Source organism: Dama dama, chromosome 16 (genome assembly GCF_033118175.1).
Source record: "Dama dama isolate Ldn47 chromosome 16, ASM3311817v1, whole genome shotgun sequence".
Taxonomy (NCBI): Eukaryota; Metazoa; Chordata; class Mammalia; order Artiodactyla; family Cervidae; genus Dama; species Dama dama.
The window spans coordinates 8410622-8427652 of record NC_083696.1 but is presented as its reverse complement, the minus strand read 5'-3'; the positions used below and the strand labels follow the sequence as shown (position 1 = coordinate 8427652).

The 17031-nt window shown below is 47.4% G+C and overlaps 1 protein-coding gene across 1 annotated transcript in view; it reads right to left on the bottom strand.

Annotated features, from left to right (window-relative positions):
* Nucleotides 1–926: 926 nt before the first annotated feature.
* The window catches only part of TNFSF8 (TNF superfamily member 8), a 30547-nt gene continuing 14442 nt past the window's right edge, over nucleotides 927–17031 (bottom strand). The window contains exons 3-4 of the mRNA XM_061163327.1: nucleotides 6613–6684; nucleotides 927–5143 (exon numbers count right to left, since the gene is read on the bottom strand). Coding sequence (XP_061019310.1) covers nucleotides 4749–5143; nucleotides 6613–6684 — 467 coding nt within the window. The 3' untranslated portion in view covers nucleotides 927–4748. The remainder of the gene's footprint in view (nucleotides 5144–6612; nucleotides 6685–17031) is intronic.

Here is a 17031-nt window from a genome sequence, read left to right as displayed (position 1 = left end):
TTTCTCCCTCTCTGGGTCATGGTAAGAAAGTGAAACACAGCTTGCGAGCCACTGCACTAGTCACTGAGTTCAGTCTTCCACTGCAAGGTCTCAGAGAGAACTCGCGCACAATGGCTACTGAATGTATTGGACTGGATTTTTGGAAAAGAACCAAACTGAATGTAGAGATGATGTAGTCATTGGCAAGAAAATGTCATTTGAAGGCAAGGGGGTTGGTTCACTCACCCAGGGAGACAGTGTGGAGTGAGAAGAGAAAAGAGGCCTGAGCCCAAGGAACATGGATATTTGGTCTCAGGGGAGAAATTTTCTTCTGGTGTTGTGCTTACCCCTCTTGCAGTCTGAATCTTTCATTCATTCTCCAGAAAGAGAACCACGTTCAGGGGAGCCCTGGAGTGCTTTGGCAAGACGTTCCAAGCACACGCTAACTGGAGCTGATTTTTCAGCAGCCTGGCGGAGCTGTGGCACACAGGCTGGCACCTGGGCTGGGGCCTGGCACCACACTGGCCACCCAGGACTTTGTGTGGGATGGCAGCACAGAGCAAAGAGGTTCTTGGGAAATACAGAAATGGCTCTTTAGATTCCAAGGCTCCAGCTTGTGAGTTGTGACCTCAGAGGAGTCTAAACCCTCACTGGTCAAGGCGAACTTAGTAGCTTTAGGGTACTATTTCTAATTTTTAAAGAGAATTCTTTTGCTGTATTGAAAACTGGCAATAAGGGATGGGAACTATGCAGGAAGATCCTTATTGCAGCAGATCAGAAGGCAAGCTACATCCTTATCCATAGGAGAATGAGCATACTCTGATGTATTCAAACAATGAAATAATATAATAGCAGTTAAGTGAATGAGCTATTAATAGATCTGTGTGTGTCAGCTTAGATAAATCTCAGAACCTTAATGTTATATGAAAATTTCAAGTCACAAAATGCCATATAAAGCAGGATATCATTTATTGAAAATTTTAAAAACACACAGACTTGTACTATGTATTCCTATGGGGAAACAAATATAAAACCATATAAGTGAAAGTGTTTATCACTCAGTTCAGTCATGTCCAACTCTTTGTGACCCTATGGACTATAGCCCCCGCCAAGCTCCTCTGTCCCTGGAATCCTCCAGGCAAGAATATTCTCCAGGGAATCTTCCTGACCCAGGAATCGAACCCAGGTCTCCTGCAGAATTGCAGGTGGATTCTTTACCATCTGCGCCGCCCGGTGACGGGGGCATGCAGACGCCCAGGCTGTGGTTAGCTCTGGGGAGGGGCAGGGAGGTGAACATAGCGGGGTGGCTTCAGCTCTGCCTGTACTTTTTCTGTTTAAAAGAAGCAGAAGCAAATATAGTAAAATATTAATAGTTATTAAATACTGGTGAGTCATGGGAGAAATACTACTTTCTGTTCTTTTCATAATTAAAAATAAATACAAAAATATATAAACTTTGCAGTGCCCAGAGCAATAATCAGGCTTCTTCCCCTGACCCCAGTGTAAGCAGATGACCTGTAAAACAATTATTAGGGGACAGTGTATATACATACATACATACACATATGCATATACAGAGTATACATATATGTACATGCATACACACATACCTACTTACACACACATATATATACACTCACCTATCTATGTAACCTTAAATAAAACAAGCTTTTAATTTTTTTACTGCAAAACATTGTTCATATTATATATTTCTTCATTTTCTGAGCAATGAAACATTTACGTCATGGGACCCAAAACTTTTTCCATGATTTGACCATGTACAAAAATCTACAGACCACCTGTCTCACATTAGAATGATGATCCAGAATTGTTCTGAGAGTCAGGGAGAAACAGAGGAATCCCTGACGATTGAGGCCTGCTTCAGGGCAGTGCTGGACGGATGTGACTTGAGGAATTATGAAAAGGCTAGAAGGAAATGGCAACCCACTCCAGTACTCTTGCCTGGAAAATCCCATGGACAGAGGAGCGTTGTAGGCTACAGTCCATGAGGTCGCAAAGATTTGGACACGACTGAGCGACTTCACTTTCACTTTCACAGCGGGGGGCAGAAGGGTCTGGTGTGTAGTAATGGGGTCAGGAGGCTGGGCTTAAATCCCCACTTCAGTCTCTGCCCTGTAGTGGGCTTGCATTCCAACACTGGCTCAGCTGATCTCTCAGTATCTTTCCAGAGATGATACTGACTGACTCCTCTGTGCTCTTAACGGCTTTGTCCCCCAGTGCCAGGACAGTCAGCGGTGTTCCAGGGATTCCAGAAGGCTCCCCCGTTCGGTGAACCCTGCCCAGTTTCTCCTGCACTCTTTTCTTTGGTGCCTGATCCTATCAGCCCCCCTGGACCTGCGGGGCCCTTTTCCCCGCTAAGAATTGTGTGATGTGGGGATTCTGAGAAGGAATTGGATGAGGAGGCATCCATGTGTGATGGAGAAATGGGTGAGGAAGAAGTCCCGAAATGTGGAGAAAGACAGTCCTGTGAATTTTCCCAAGGACAGATATACATTTATACTCACTTGTTATTATTCATCAACTCATCCATCACCCTCCTCTGCAAGTTCTACAAGTATAGTTTGTGTGTGTGTGTGTGTATTTATGTGTTGGAGATGGCAGAGGGCAGAATGAGTGAGCACCAGATGAATTTTTACCAAAGAGGCATAATTTTAGGCAGCCTGGACTCCCAGTTTGAAAAATGACTTATTTTACTTGCATAGATGACGTCATTTGCTCACAGCATTTCCAGGGGCTTGGTAACCCTCAGGGAGTGGCAGAATTCCATTTTTAAACTTTCTAGGCCATCCACTCCCTATGGTTGCCATTTCCTTCTTCGGGGGTCTTCCCAACCCAAGGATTGAATCCAGGTCTCCCGCATTACAGGCATATTCTATACCATCTGAGCCACCAGGGGTTCCATATTATCCTCACATTGGGTTATTAATGATTATTAATATGATTATTATTCTCTTATAATTGTCTTGCTACTGGATTCCTTTAAATTCTGTGTCTTCAGATGCTGGCTTTCAGGCCATTGCTCGACAGAGACTGAGATTAGGAACCCCTCAGGAGGTAAATGTCAGGTACCTCTGCTCTGGAGTGTTGGTTAAAAATGAAAATGGAAACTTTCTCAAGTTAATATATGAGACAGTAGAAAATTTACTTATCTTCCACATGCTTAGGTTGCAGATACTTTTTCAAGAATGCAGGAGTTGGTTTAATCAGGATTCGTTTGTCCTACAGAGTTAGGGTGTAAATGCCAGGTGCCCCCTTATTCTGTGGCTTTGGGTCCTCAAAACCTATCTATGTTTTCTTTTTTTTACCACAGACCACTTGACTTGCTGAATTCAACATCTCTTCCAATGCCCACTCCTCCCAAAGAATCTACTCCAGAAAGGGTTGAAGAGAAATGTAGACTTTACTGAACATTTCTTAGTGGAGACCTAGGAAGCGGTCAGTCTAACACCTGGCTTAGCAAATTACTTTAATCTTTCCCTTAGCCATTTCTATTCTCTGAAGTCCCTCTCACCCATACCACCACTGCTGTTCTTTTTCTTCCCTTCTTTGAAATCATTTCTAGTCCTTCTCTGACAAACTTTCCTGAGTTCCTACTCCTTTCTCTTCTTTCCTCCTGACTGAGAAAAATGCAAATTTTATTCCCTTCTTTACATAGCAGTTAAGACATTCCTTTTTCCTCTGAAGCATAACTTCACGAGCTTATATTTCAAGTCAGTGGTCCTTCTCTCAAACAAGGTGCTCCCTCGCAGACGGACAAATGTAAACGTAGGTTGAAATGTCCTGGCCATCTAGATCAGGAGAGGAGGCGGCCGTTCGTCAGAAGTCCTCACCATTTTCAGAGTCATTGTCTGTCAACAACACAGTGAGGCCTTAAAAACCCTCCACAGAGTGGTTTCCTGAGAGCTGTTTGAAGTGGGGAAAGAGTTCATGTGGGAGACAGCAGCTGCTCTTTTACCAAACGGCTGATCACCGTTGACGGCTGCACGCGGGCTGAGTACCTGCCGAACTCATGGCACTTTCCTGACGGGAAACAAAAGCTGTGTGTTGCTGTCTTATTGTCACTCTCAGTTCCGGCAGAGTCAAGCCTGGCCGGGTGGTTTTCCAAATACCCGCAAGGCAGTGGATGCAGGATGGTCAGTTTACAGACTTTAGATCCTACTGTTCACTCCGTTTGTCAAGCAAGGTGCCCTGCCCCTCGTCCCCAACTCCCGACTCTGCTGAGGTGACGTGACAGCCGGAAGGCTATGAAGTGCCGTCACTAAGTGCCAATGTGGGGGCCTTTCCTTTGGCGGGGGGCTTCGGGAGCAGCGCCTGGGATCTTAGTTCTCAGGTCTGTGACGAGAGAGGCTGCTCTTCTGAGATGGAGGAGACTTGGAAAGATTAAAACTCAGCCCCTTGGCTTTTCTGACATGAAATCCAAGTTCCAGGGGAGGGAAAGGACTGGCTCCGGGTCACACAGTGAGTTAGTGATGGGGCTGGGCCTAAACCCATGCCTCCTGGTTCCCATGTGTGGCTCTGTCCACCATGCCACATTGCGTCCCTGCCTTCTGTCTGGAAGATACTTCACTCAAAAGTCTCTTTTTAACCCTGAGTTGGATCTTCCCAGGGGATGGAAGTGTACTATTTAATTCCCTTTGTGTTTTTCAGTCTTGGCCTAAAGTTTTCTTTTTTTTTTTCCCCAAGTGTCTGGAAGGATAAGTGCTGTGTGGTAGGGAGTTGCTTTCTTCCTAAAGGCCAGGAGGGGTGGTTCAGTCTGAACTACTGTATAAGAAGATGGACAGCACGTTCTCAAGAGGAAAGGTGTTTGTATCCACATACTGGAATTTATCCACCTCAACTGATATGGTGGTGTTGACCTGAAGGTGTTCCAACAAGAACTGGGAGAGGTTCTGGTATATGTTTTTGGTTTGCACTCCAGACTCACACACTGTCACCAGCGTCTGCTTTTTGACATCTTTGTTGATGAGGAGCTCCAGCTTCAGGTCGACCGAATGCTCTGGGCATTTCACAAGAAACTGCAGTTGGCAGATGATGAAGTACCAGCCTGGGAACTGGATCACCAGGTTCCCATCCTGATATCTGACTCCATGGATGATGCCATCTTTGTTCCAAGACAACTTGGTTTTATTTATATGCTTTGACACTGGAAGGAGAAAGACAAAAGGACCTCAGAGTCATTAGGCAAATTTCAGATGCAGATTAGAAAATTTGAAATCTTTATTCAAGTTTCCCCATTCAAGCCCCGTGTTTTCTGTAATAATGCCTGCTGGTTCAGCCATCTGGAATATCTTGCATGTTAGTCCTAGGCATTGCTGAGTGTTTAAGGTACAGGTACAAAACCATCCCTCTGCTTTTTCTCTAAAGCATAAAGCTGGAGGGTCAGAAAACACACAGTCCTAGACCTTTATCCCCTACAGAGGTAACTGTTTTCCACTTAATCATTTTATCACTCTGTTATTATTATTATAAGTTCTACTTTTCCCTTTTCAGACCATAAGTTCCTGGACTGTTCTCCTTATAAGTTTTGGACTATCCTGGACATATATTTAATCAATCAATGAACAGTTGATCAATAGGGGACTGCTATTGGGTAAACATTGCACAAAGTATCAGAGAAAAAGCATTCAGTTTTGTTCAATTAGTAACCAATTCAGGCATCAAGAAGTCTAGGAGGACCTCAGTCTGTTCTTTCACATTCAGATGCATCCCTTAACTATTCATTTTCTGAAGTTTTAAATGTCTTCCTCTCTTTAAAAGGGCAGCCAGACACCATTGTGTAGACCTCTCAAGTTCACACTAAGGGATTCCTCCCAGCTGGGATTTATAGAGGAGCAGAGAATTAGTAGGCCCTCTAAGCAGACATGTTGGTGTCCTCTTGAGTCTTTTCACTGACAAGTCAAAATCAGCCCTGATGGGTCCAGGTGTCTTTCAGAATTGGGAAGCTGGCATGTTCATTTTAATTGCTTTCCTTTAAACCTCGTTGCAATTCCACTGAAGAATGAAAACTAATCTAGCCGCAAAATTGAATTTTGAAAATGAGCAGGATGGCTATTGCAGAGAATCTTGGCCATCTCCGCTGTACCTCATCTATCCTAGCATAAATGCCTCTTATTATTTCGTCTCTAAGGGACCTCTTGCCTGAAGTATGCTGCAATATGCAAGTGGGGCCTGTGCCAACATGGTCATTAAACTATCAATCTGGACACCAGGAAGTTTTGTGACTCTCTTGTGAATGACTTGATAGAGGCAGAGATTAAGAGCCTGCTTCCCACATATGAGGGAAAGGACAGTACCCTTGGCCTGCAGCCCATAGATGAATGAAGAGGGGTGGGGGTGGAGCACCGATTCCCTCACAGGCCAGGGAGGCAAAGGTAAAGGAGTGAATGAGGTTTAGGAAGCAGGAATCTTGCAGCTTTTGAGAGTAATCCTCTCCCCTCTCCCCCTAAGCCATTTAAATTTAAATTATAAAAATGATCACACAGGTTAAACAAAATACACATGCAGGTCACATTTGGCCGTGAGCCTCTACTTGTGACCTCTGGCTTAGAAATCTGAGAAAGGCCATAGGAAGTGACCCTCATATGGTTGGGGTTCCTGGTTTTGGTTACTGACCTTGGAGGTAGGCCCATGACTTCTTGAATGGAGCCCTTTCCAGGATACATGAGATGTCCTCTGAGCAATTCCCTAAAAATAAGAACGCACGTTAAATGCCTCTCTCTGCTCTGGGAACTGGAGACACGAGATCTTTTCCCATGACCCTTTGATGGAGACAATTACTATTCTGTTTCCATTTGGGGGATAAAAGGAAAACCTGTTTTTTTCTCATTTTGCCATCAAGTACCTTGGGAGTTTTTTTTTTTTTCTTTCTTTAAATTTGATTGCTTCCACATGGACTTTTACAAAAGATTGTGGAAATTGGAGGAAGGAAATAAACAGGGCCTGAGCTCCTGTATGTACCTGGTGCCATTCTTGTCACTTAATATACTCCACCTCACTGGATTTTTGCAACAGCTCTGTGAGAGAGGGCTGATTAAATCCCTTTGAGAGATGGAAAAAAGTGCGGGCACTATACAAGTTCAGTGCATTGTCCTGTGTGACTCAGCCAGGCAGTGGTGGTTAGAACACGAAGGCTGGTAGTAATTATTGCCATCCTTCCTTTAAGAGTGTACTTCTGTGCTGATTGAATTCTCAGAATAGCTCTGCAAGGCTAATGCTGATGTCCAGACGTGGTCAGCAATACAGGTCATTGCAAGTTGGAGGAAACCCTGATAGCCACTCCCATGTCTATCTGATTTCAGAGGCCAGGCTTCTTCCTCAAGGCCATTTTGCCAGACAGAAGAGGTAAACACATCCTAGTGTTCAATTTTAAAAGGATATTAGATCATAGAGACCTAAGCAGGGAGCCTGCTATATGGAGCTTCCTTGGCAGGGAGAAAAGACAATGTTCATGTCATTGTGGAATTTAAGAAATCAGAATATTTTAAATGTATTCACTGGTGATGGCAGCTTCATTTCTTAGTATAGTAACTATTTTGTATGCACAGAACCAAACTATACATTTCCTGCAACGACTCATGAATTCAGCTTATTCTGGGCATTTTTTTCTGATCGTTGGGTCTTGGTTTCCCTAATCTATAGAACTGGCAGATCTAGGATCTGACATTGACATCTTTTTGATGATGTCACCAGAGATGACAGAGATGACCAATGATTCCATCTGTCAGAGACTAGGCAGCCATTCAGTCAAAGTGACCACATCCTAGCAGGCTTGCTCACGGGGATTTTAGAGTAGCATCTGTTGAACTCTCCACAATCTTCTACATTGCCCTCTGTCCTGGCCTGGGAAAATCCCTCCTGGCCTTCCTTACAGTGGGGGCTTGCAGTGGTAGAAAGTTAAGTGAAGAGTTCCCCCTGCTGTCTGAACAAGCTCACTGCTAGAGGCACCCCCAGCAGAAGCAGGGGTCTGTTTTCATTCTTATCTCCCCTAGAGGTGTAAAGAGGCTCTGGTCCACAGGTCTCTTTGGTGAGGAGGGCTGGAGGGCTAGCTGCCATTGTTCTTTTGATTTCATCTCTCACTCATCCTCCAGCCAGGGATCTCGTCTGCCTGCAGCCCACTCTTGGGTTGTGTACAGTCACAGCAAGGAGGCAACGAAGACTGCTCATTCTTTTTTTTTTTTTTTTGAGCCATACCCCACAGAGCTTATGGAATCTCAGTTTCCTGACCGGGGATTGAACCTGGGCCAAGGCAGCGAAAGCCCGAATTCTAGCCACTAGGCCACCAGGGAACACTGAGGGCTGTTTATTCTTAAATGTGCTGTGGCTATGAGTAGAAGGCCCAGCCTTCTTTTCTGGGGGGTGTGGAACAGCAGGTCAAAAGGAATCTCAGAGACAAGTCTGGCTGTGTCTCTTTGTTGCAGCCCCTTTCTGACCCCACTGTGACTGCAGGATCGGGGCCAAGCTCCTCCCCATGGCGTCTGTGTCCCGCTGTGCTCTAATCCCTAGTGAACAATGCAGTCTCCTCCCGCACCTTCCCTCTTCCCCTTGTTGTCTCTTGTGCTTGTCCCAGCAGTAGTGGTGGTGCTGGGAATAATAATACTAGCTGACACACAGTGACTAATGGCTGTTTTCCTTTTACTCTGCTAAGCCTGTTACATGCATTATTTTATTTCGTTCTCACCATCACCCCACAAGAAAGGTACTCTAGACACTTCTCTCTTGTACATAAGGAAATTGAGTCTTTAAAAGTTACGTGGCTTGTCACATTTTCATAGCTAGTCAGTGGTAGAGGGGCAGTTCAAGCTGAGGCTGTCTGACTCTAATGCGCGAGTGGATTTTTGACCATTCTACTGGAGGTTGGGCCCTTGGGATGCTCCCAATTACATTATGTTGGTTTTCCATTTCATCTGGAATCCCCCTCTTCACTGGCAAGCTGTGCTTTGTTTAAAGCACTGCCTGGCAGCCACCCGCTCTGGGAACCCTTCTCTGACCCTCCCTTCCGTTTGCCTATTTGCCTTCTCCATTGGACCATGCATCCTCAGGGCAGAGACTACTGTTTCCACATCCCCACTGCCAGCCCAGAAGATACTGCGTAAATGTTTGTTGAGCTGAATCATGTCGTCTGTCTGTGCTCCTTCCCGTGGATGTCAGCTCAGTTCCCAGGGCTTGAGGAAGGGAATGCGGATGCTTGGCCTGACCTCGCCTTCCAGGCTGGACGACACCTGGCCTCATTCTCTGTTTGGTCCTGCAGGTCAGGCTAGATTACACGGGAGGTTAAGATTCAAGCCTTTGGCTCAGGCCAGCACATCACACCGTGAACAGACTCTCCTCCTCGGCCAAGACCCCTCCCACCTTGTCACTTGTGGCATCTGTCAGTTGAGCCTCTCTTAACAGGTGGATGTAGAAGTACAAGCCTGGACTTGCCTCTCACACATGCAGGTTCTTTTTTTTTTTTTTTCTTTACCTTTTGGTCTTTGCATGTTTGTTGGGTTGACCTCAGCTGTAATTCTGAGAAACCCAAGGATGTAAAAAAAAAAACTTATTTTGAAGCTTTTGCATTTCCTGAAATCAAATGCCATGGTGTATCTTAGTTTTTCTTAAACAATCTGTTAGATGTTTCGAAAAGAAGGGAAAACAGAGGCAACTCTCTTGAAGAATGACATCACTGAGTTGGCTAAGGGAAGGGACTGGGGAAGCAGGGCTCCGGAGGAGCTCTCGGTGGAATGGAACTGCTGAACGTGGAGAGGAGCCTGGAGAAGGCACACTGCTGGTCCTAAGAATCTTTCAAGGCTGTTAGGAGGGCCAGGGCTGATGGGGGCTGGCGCTGTGGGCCCAAACAACATGGCTTCTGGAAGTTTAAGGAGATAATGCACTCAGCTAACAGCGAGTTAGCTCTTGTCCCCATTTCCCGGATGAGGCAGTGGGAAGACTTTCATTAAGGACATACAACATACACTGCAAGTCACAGTGCTGGCAGCTCAAATATTGGACCAGTTATTGATGTTCAGAAATGTGTTCGGCTGGTGTGAGAGTCCTGTGACTCTTGTCAAGACCCAGATGAATATTCCATGGGTCATCAGCCATGTGGCTTTGAGTCTGCTTATCGCTCTCTGAGCCCATGATGTGATGTTTTTTGGTTATGAGACAGGAATCCTATAGTATTCCTGGAAGTTTGAATTTGGGGAGCATTGGGAGCAAAACATACCTCTGTTTCATTTATTTCCCAACCGAATTAGCTGCACCTAGGGGTTTAATTTGAAGAACTAAACCCTAGGGAGGGGAAGTGAGAACAGTCTGCACAGCTTGGCAAGTAGATGGCCTGGGAGTTAGAATCTAGAACTTTTCTTTGTCTGGGCGGTTGTGTCTCAAGCTAGATGAAGAGCAGGGTGGATCAGATGATCCAGAAGGGCCCTTCTAGCTGATTCCAGCCAGCTGTGTAGACTCAAGTGTACACTGCCAGGCCTGCTGCAGGGATACAAAGTCAGTCCCAGCTCCAACTGTCTTAAGTTTTGAGCATGTTTCTCTACCCCAGCCAGGAGTCTGTCTACACACATTAAGATTTCCGGACACCTGCAGCAGTAGAACAGAGTGTTTTAGGTCTGGGAATAACCTAAGTTATGAACAACCTGGTTCTGTAAGGGTTTTCATGGTTCACAGAACTGGAAGTTCCCTGAGAAATCATTCGTCCCAGCCTTGGTAACTACATAACACACGTGCTCCCCAGTGTTACCCCCACAAGCAGACTTGTCCGAGGTCACCCCGAGTCAGTGGTGGGGCTGGGCCACAGTCTGGACCCCTTGCTTCTGTTGGGCATTCCATCTTCCAGACAACTCAGGTTCTCTATGGGTACTCCTGAGAACCAAGGCCTTCAGGTGGGCAAGACTTGTAAGCCATCCTCTCAAGCCTCAGTCTCCTCTAGAAGGATCATGAAATTTTCTTGGACTTTGTTAGGAAGCCTGGAGAGAAACATTTGCCAACAAAGCCCTCCTGGTCAGGTGCATAGAAGACAGAGACAGGGAGAGAGATGTTGCTTTAGGTGGTTGGAAGCGTCATGTTCTAGATAGAAGTCAGAACAATGCAACATGAAGATGGGAACCCTTCTTGAGATCTCGAAGTATTAGACCCAAAAGGACTGTTGGATGCCAAGTTGACTGTGATGCTAGGTTTACGAGTGGAGAGGCTGAATCCAGAGGGACTGGCTCAAGACCGCACAATAGGTCAGTGGCAGAGCTGGGTCCAGACCACAGAGTCCCTGACTCCTAGTCCTGGGCTCTGCCCTGGTTTCCAGTCTTCCCATGCAGCAGAGAGGCTTAAATGTAGGGATAACTGGGTTTGCAGCCACCATACACACTGGCCTGAAAACTGACTAGACAGCTATGGGTGCCTGGAAGACAAGCACTAATGAGCCATCTGGACTTCCTCTTCCCAGGGGAATGCCAGCAGGTGACTTAAGATTCATGGGCTGAACCCTGCCAAATAATAAGTCAGGGGCTTTCAGGCTTCCATTAAGATGCAACAATGCCCAATGGGGCAAAACAAGCCACATCTACCATTCCAGCCAGAAAGTATGTGGTCTGAGTGCCAAGTACCTTCCAGGTTAATATTGGAGCAAAACAGACACAATGCATCTCAAAGAAAGCACCTGGGTTCTGGTCAAGGCTTCTAGCGACAGACCTGTTGTCACTTCCCGTTGCTGCTGCTGCTGCTGCTGCTAAGTTGCCTCAGTCGTGTCTGACTCTGTGCGACCCCATAGACAGCATAGACGGCTCCGCCGTCCCTGGGATTCTCCTGGCAAGAACACTGGAGTGGGTTGCCATTTCCTTCTCCATCACTTCCCATTACTGACCCTCAATCACTGCATCTGTTAAGTGGGGCTAGTAACGGTCAACCCCAATGTGTGCATGTTGCGAAGATGCAATGAGGTTATGGATGTCAAATGGCCTGTACAGCTCACGGCTTGGAGGGGATACCCAGCACACGGTAGCCCCCTCTTGTCCCACTCCTCTTTCCTTGGTTCTTAAGTAGCACAGCTCAGCAGCACTCTTAGCAGACTTGTCTGGCCAATGAGACGTTCATTAAACCAGAGCCATGACGTTATCCGGTGGACTGAGGTTTCTTAATTATGTACCTAAGTGTTTGAGGCCATTGGATGCTCTCAGGAAAGTGTGAATAGCCCTTCGTCCATCTGTTGAAACTATTTTAGTCCTTCCAAGAAGGAGAGGAATCATCCTCATGACTCTGCATCTACCATGTCCTGGCTTCTGAGTTCCACCCTTTTGGCGCAATATCCAGGAGAGTCGCAATAGCGACATCTAGGGGAAAGCCTCGCCATTATCGGTGGAATTCGGAATCAAAGTGTATCCTTGACCTAAGGGTTATTTCAGCTGACTTCAGTTTCCTTGGCTAACTAGCCATGGGGAAACTCCAGAATAGGCTATTTGTTAAACAAAGGACTAAGTAGCCTTGGGTTTACAGACAGCATTTGAGGAGTAGCTATTCTGGCATGCTCAGTGTTAAACACATAGAGAGTCACCAGTAAATACAAGTTGAGATCAAGTGAAAATTCATTTGAATCCCTTGAAGGTTCCTTGGGATTTTGAGGGTTTTTTTTCTTTTCTTTTTTGCCACATGCCACAGCTTGTGGGATCTTAGTTCCTGATCAGGTACTGAACAGGGCCCACAGCAGTAACAGCACAGAGTCCTATCAGCTGGACCGCCAGGGAGTTCCCTTGGGGTCTCTTCAATCCTGACCTGTTGCAGAATGTAAGATAAAGCTATCTGACTTGCTGTGTAATTCCTTGAAATTCACTTACACTAAGTGCAGACTGAATTGATATTATTGGAGGGTATTTAAGAAGCACCTTTAAAGTCTGATTGAAAATGCAAAGAGAGATCTGCTCACGTCTGGCTCCCATTTCCTGGCCCAGGGCTTGCACAGCAGGGCTTATAGAAATTTAAGACAACATGTGTGGTGTCCAGAGAGCTTGGATGAAATATGTAGTGAAGCCAGTTTGAGAAACAAACTTGCTTTCCTTCCCTCTTTCCCTTCTTCCTTCTGTCCTTCCCTCCTTCCCCCACTTCTTTCTTTTTTTCTCCTCTTCCCCAAAGTGAAAGATGGGGATTTTTCTCCTGGATTTAAAGACTTGTGACATGGGTATGTGCAAAATTCAAGTATAAATGTTAATATGCGCCTCGATGATCTGAATTCTTTTCCTTTTTCTTCCCTTCCTCCTGTCTTCCCCCCACCCCCATCTTCCCTTCCCTCTCCTCTCCTCTGGGTGACACGGGTCAGGGGTTAAACACAGATGGCTTTAGCACTCTGATGGCCTCTCCAGGACCCTGTCCCACCTTATTCTTTGTGGCCCATTTTCTAGTTTATTTCTGTTAGAGAGGTTCCCTGATCCCGGTTAGCTCTGCCTTAAGAAAAAGACAGTTTCAGAGTGAGCTCTGAGTGAATGGGTTTAAAATGAACATAAAGGCAAGTAAGTTCCTTGAGGCCTGTGACTACGTGAAAAGCAGTGACCGCTGAGCAGTTGTACCCCGCTTAGTGTGGGGGGAAAAAAAGAAAAAAAAAAAACTACGACAACCAGCAGACTGGGCAGTTAGATCCCACTCTGCCCATCTGACAGATGCGAGGTCTCTGCTTGCTGTGTTCCGCGCTTCGAGGGCAGGAGGTGGCTGCAGCTCTACCTGCCTCTTGTGCGGGCCGAAGTTCAACCCGGTTCCCGGCCTTTTGCCCCTCTTCCTCAGCTGGGGATTGAATTCGGGTGGGGGATGGGGCACACACAAGAGGGTTCAGGACTCCTCCAGGTGGTCTGTTTCCACAGGGCCCCCAGGAACCTCTGGATATTAGGGGGCACGTGACACTCACAGGGAAGGCGGATTCTCTTAACTGGCTGGCAGTAGGGGTGGGGGGAGGATCCTCCCAGGTCTCAGGATCCTCCGCTGCCAAGCTGGGGCCTGAATTTGGCCTCCAGATCCCCTGGATCTGCCTCTCGTGCGGATCCACGTGTGGAGGTGCCCTACTGGCCCTCTCTGGCCCAGAGCTCAACACCAGGGAGCACGCTCCAGTGACCGGAAGACAAACAGCTTCAGGAGCAGGTGTGGAGGACGTGACAGAGAGCCCTGGGGGATTCCTGGCCTTGGAGCGCTGGTGGGGACCCTGAACGGAAGCACAGTCATGTTGCACTCAGCATCTTGACCCTGACATCCTGGATAAGCCAAAGGGCTCCCAGGCACCTCAGCCTGGACTTTGAGGTCAGGCCCCACTCCTTGCTAGCTGTGCAATCTTAGGCAAGTCGGTAAACCTCTCTGTGCTCAAGTTTCCCACTTAAAAATATCAAGGGGCTAATAATTATCCTGGGGTTTGTTGTGAGACTGCACAAGTGAATCACGAAGCCCTCGGCCCAGTGCTTGGCCAAAAGCAAGTGCCCATCAGTGTTTATTATCTACATCCCATCACATCCTCACACCTGCCTAGCTGGGGAATAAAAGAAAAACTGATTTACAAGTCATCTACGGAATTCCTCCAGTGCAGGTAAGAATTGATACTTGGTTGCTGGGATGCTGGAAATGCCTGGGACTGAGACCAAGGTGACCAAAATTGTTTTGCAGTGAAGTCAGGAGTTTGACTTTCTGCCGAGTTTGTGAGGGGAAGTGATGGGTGATGAAATTGGGAAGAAGAAGGGCATGGAAGCAGGTGGAAGCGGGGTGGGTCAGTATGTGTGCTAGAGGGCTGAACCCAAGGGAAGAGCGCTGTCTCCTGAGAGTGCTCTACCTGCTGGGTAGGGTGCAGAGGCCTCGCAATCGCGTGGGATCTGAAACTCTGTTCTGCCTCATCCTCCATGTTGGAAGGCACCACCCCACCAGCCTCTCCGCATTCCCTAAATCCTGCTGTCAGCTTTCCTGCACACAAACGTGGGTGCTTCTGGAACTCTGGGGAGATCAGACATGGGGGCTTGTTCTGGGGTTGGGGCAAATACGGCACAAACAGGAGAACATGTGAGATTCAGAATGTGGGGGAGGCAGGAGACAGGAACGAGGATGACGAGAAGCGGCACAGCCCCCCTCTCCGGGCTCTCCCGGACCCCGTGCCCAACCGTGTGGCGGACAAGGGTCGTATCTGTGGTCCCATCCTGCCCTCGGAGCGGCTTTGTGAAGGAGCCCTTAGTGACTCTGTTTGCTAGAGGAAAGGAGAAGGTTCTCCTCCCGGGGCCCTGCCTGGCTGCCCACAGTCCCAGCTGAGCCTCCGCCCAGGGCCCCGAGTCCTAAGCACAAGGGAGTGGGGGCGAGGTGGCGGTCTGCCGGTGACAAGTCTCCTGGCCGGGAGTGGGAGGTGAGTGCTGGGACTCAGACATCCTCTCCTTACAGAAAAGGCCTGGCGTTCTGCGGTTTCCCTGCAGCTAAGAGTCGTCCTGTGTGAACGTTGCTTTGGTTTGTGTGCTTGGCCCTGTTTGCCAGGCTCTAGGCTGCTGCTGGCTTCCTGGTGGGCAGTTTCCATCGGCCGGTGCCACAGGGCTGCCTGGTAAGGGTCCAGCTTCTGCACTCATCCACCCCGGTGGCAAACCACATGCTGCCCCGGAGCCTCTGGGAGACAGCGCCCCTCTGCCCAGGGATGCCTTGCCGTGGCCTTTCCAAAGGGAGTTCGCGGCCTCTGCCTGTTTACAGGGGGTTTGTTGGGGACGAGGCTGTGCCTCCTGCAGGAAGCCTGCAGACTTCCTCAAGATTATTAGGAATCATCTTTTTGGACTTTCTTTTTTCTGTGTTTACATACTGAAGGAAAGGTTAGAATATCGTAAAGCACCACAGCTGGAAGGACCCTTCCCATTCATTCAGCGCACCGTCTTTTTGTGTTTCAGACCTGCCCTGAGAAATGCAGCCTGCTAGTGTGGAGTCAGCTCTGGAGCCCAGGTCTTGCTCCAAGGTAGTGTTCTTTCCACCTCATCTGACCACCGTGTCTGTAGGTGGCCAAGTTAAGACAGGTGGAGACTTGCATTGAAGAGCAAGAGAAAGCCAAGGACCACACACAGTAGTAGGTCACTGACATTTTATGGCCGAAGCACATCATGAAACTGTGTACAAGCCCCTGTGTCTTTGCCTAAAAATGCTGACTCAAGAGTCAGTGATTGGGAAATGTGAAGACGTAGGAGCAAAGAATAGCTGTCGGGCTAAGAAACTGGTAACAATCTATAGACTATACTTCTTCCACATAACAGAATCACAAACCCCCAGTTTCCTGAAAGATACAGATAAAGGCCTGACACACATCCCTAAGTTGTTTTTTAGGAAGCGGACCCCCCCCCCAACCCCCGCAGATGAAAACTGCTGACCACAAGAACATAGACACTAGACTGGTTGAGAGCAGAAGGTTGACCTGGAAGGTTGACAATGCTTGAAATTTCACCTTGTTGCCAACCGATCCAAGAACAGTCCATGAGCTGATCATGCCCTGCTCCCTGAACACAACTCCTTACTACCTCCTCCAGGATGGGTCACATAGTCTCCAGGGCATGAACCCACTGTGGCCTGCTTTACCCGGCAAAGCAATAAAAGCTTTTCTCCTTTCTCTTTTCTACTTCTCCCAAAACTCTGTCCCCGTGTTTCTATTCAGCACCCGTGAACAGAGGCTGGGTTTCGGCAACAATCATGTGGGGCTAGAGAGGAGCCCTGGATTCTGACTCCTGCTCTGCCATCAGTTCCCTAGACGACCTTCCACAAGTCACCTTGACTCCTTGCGCCTCAGCTCACCACCTGCCACACAGGACTATTAATCCCCAAGTTGTTTGCTTATAGGATGGAGGCTAAGATAAATCCAGGGGAAGTGTGGGAAGGGCCCTAGTGAGAATTATTAGCATTTTTTAACCTGGTTGCAAAAACATTGAATTGTGAACTGTGGTTGGTTTTGGATTAGTTTGTGTTCTGACATCCACAGTGACGACCCATGTAAGAAGCAATCTGATAAATGTTCTAGTCCATGGCTGCCAAAATTTTGAATTTCTGTGGACCAAAATAATTACTTCAAAACCAAAATTAATG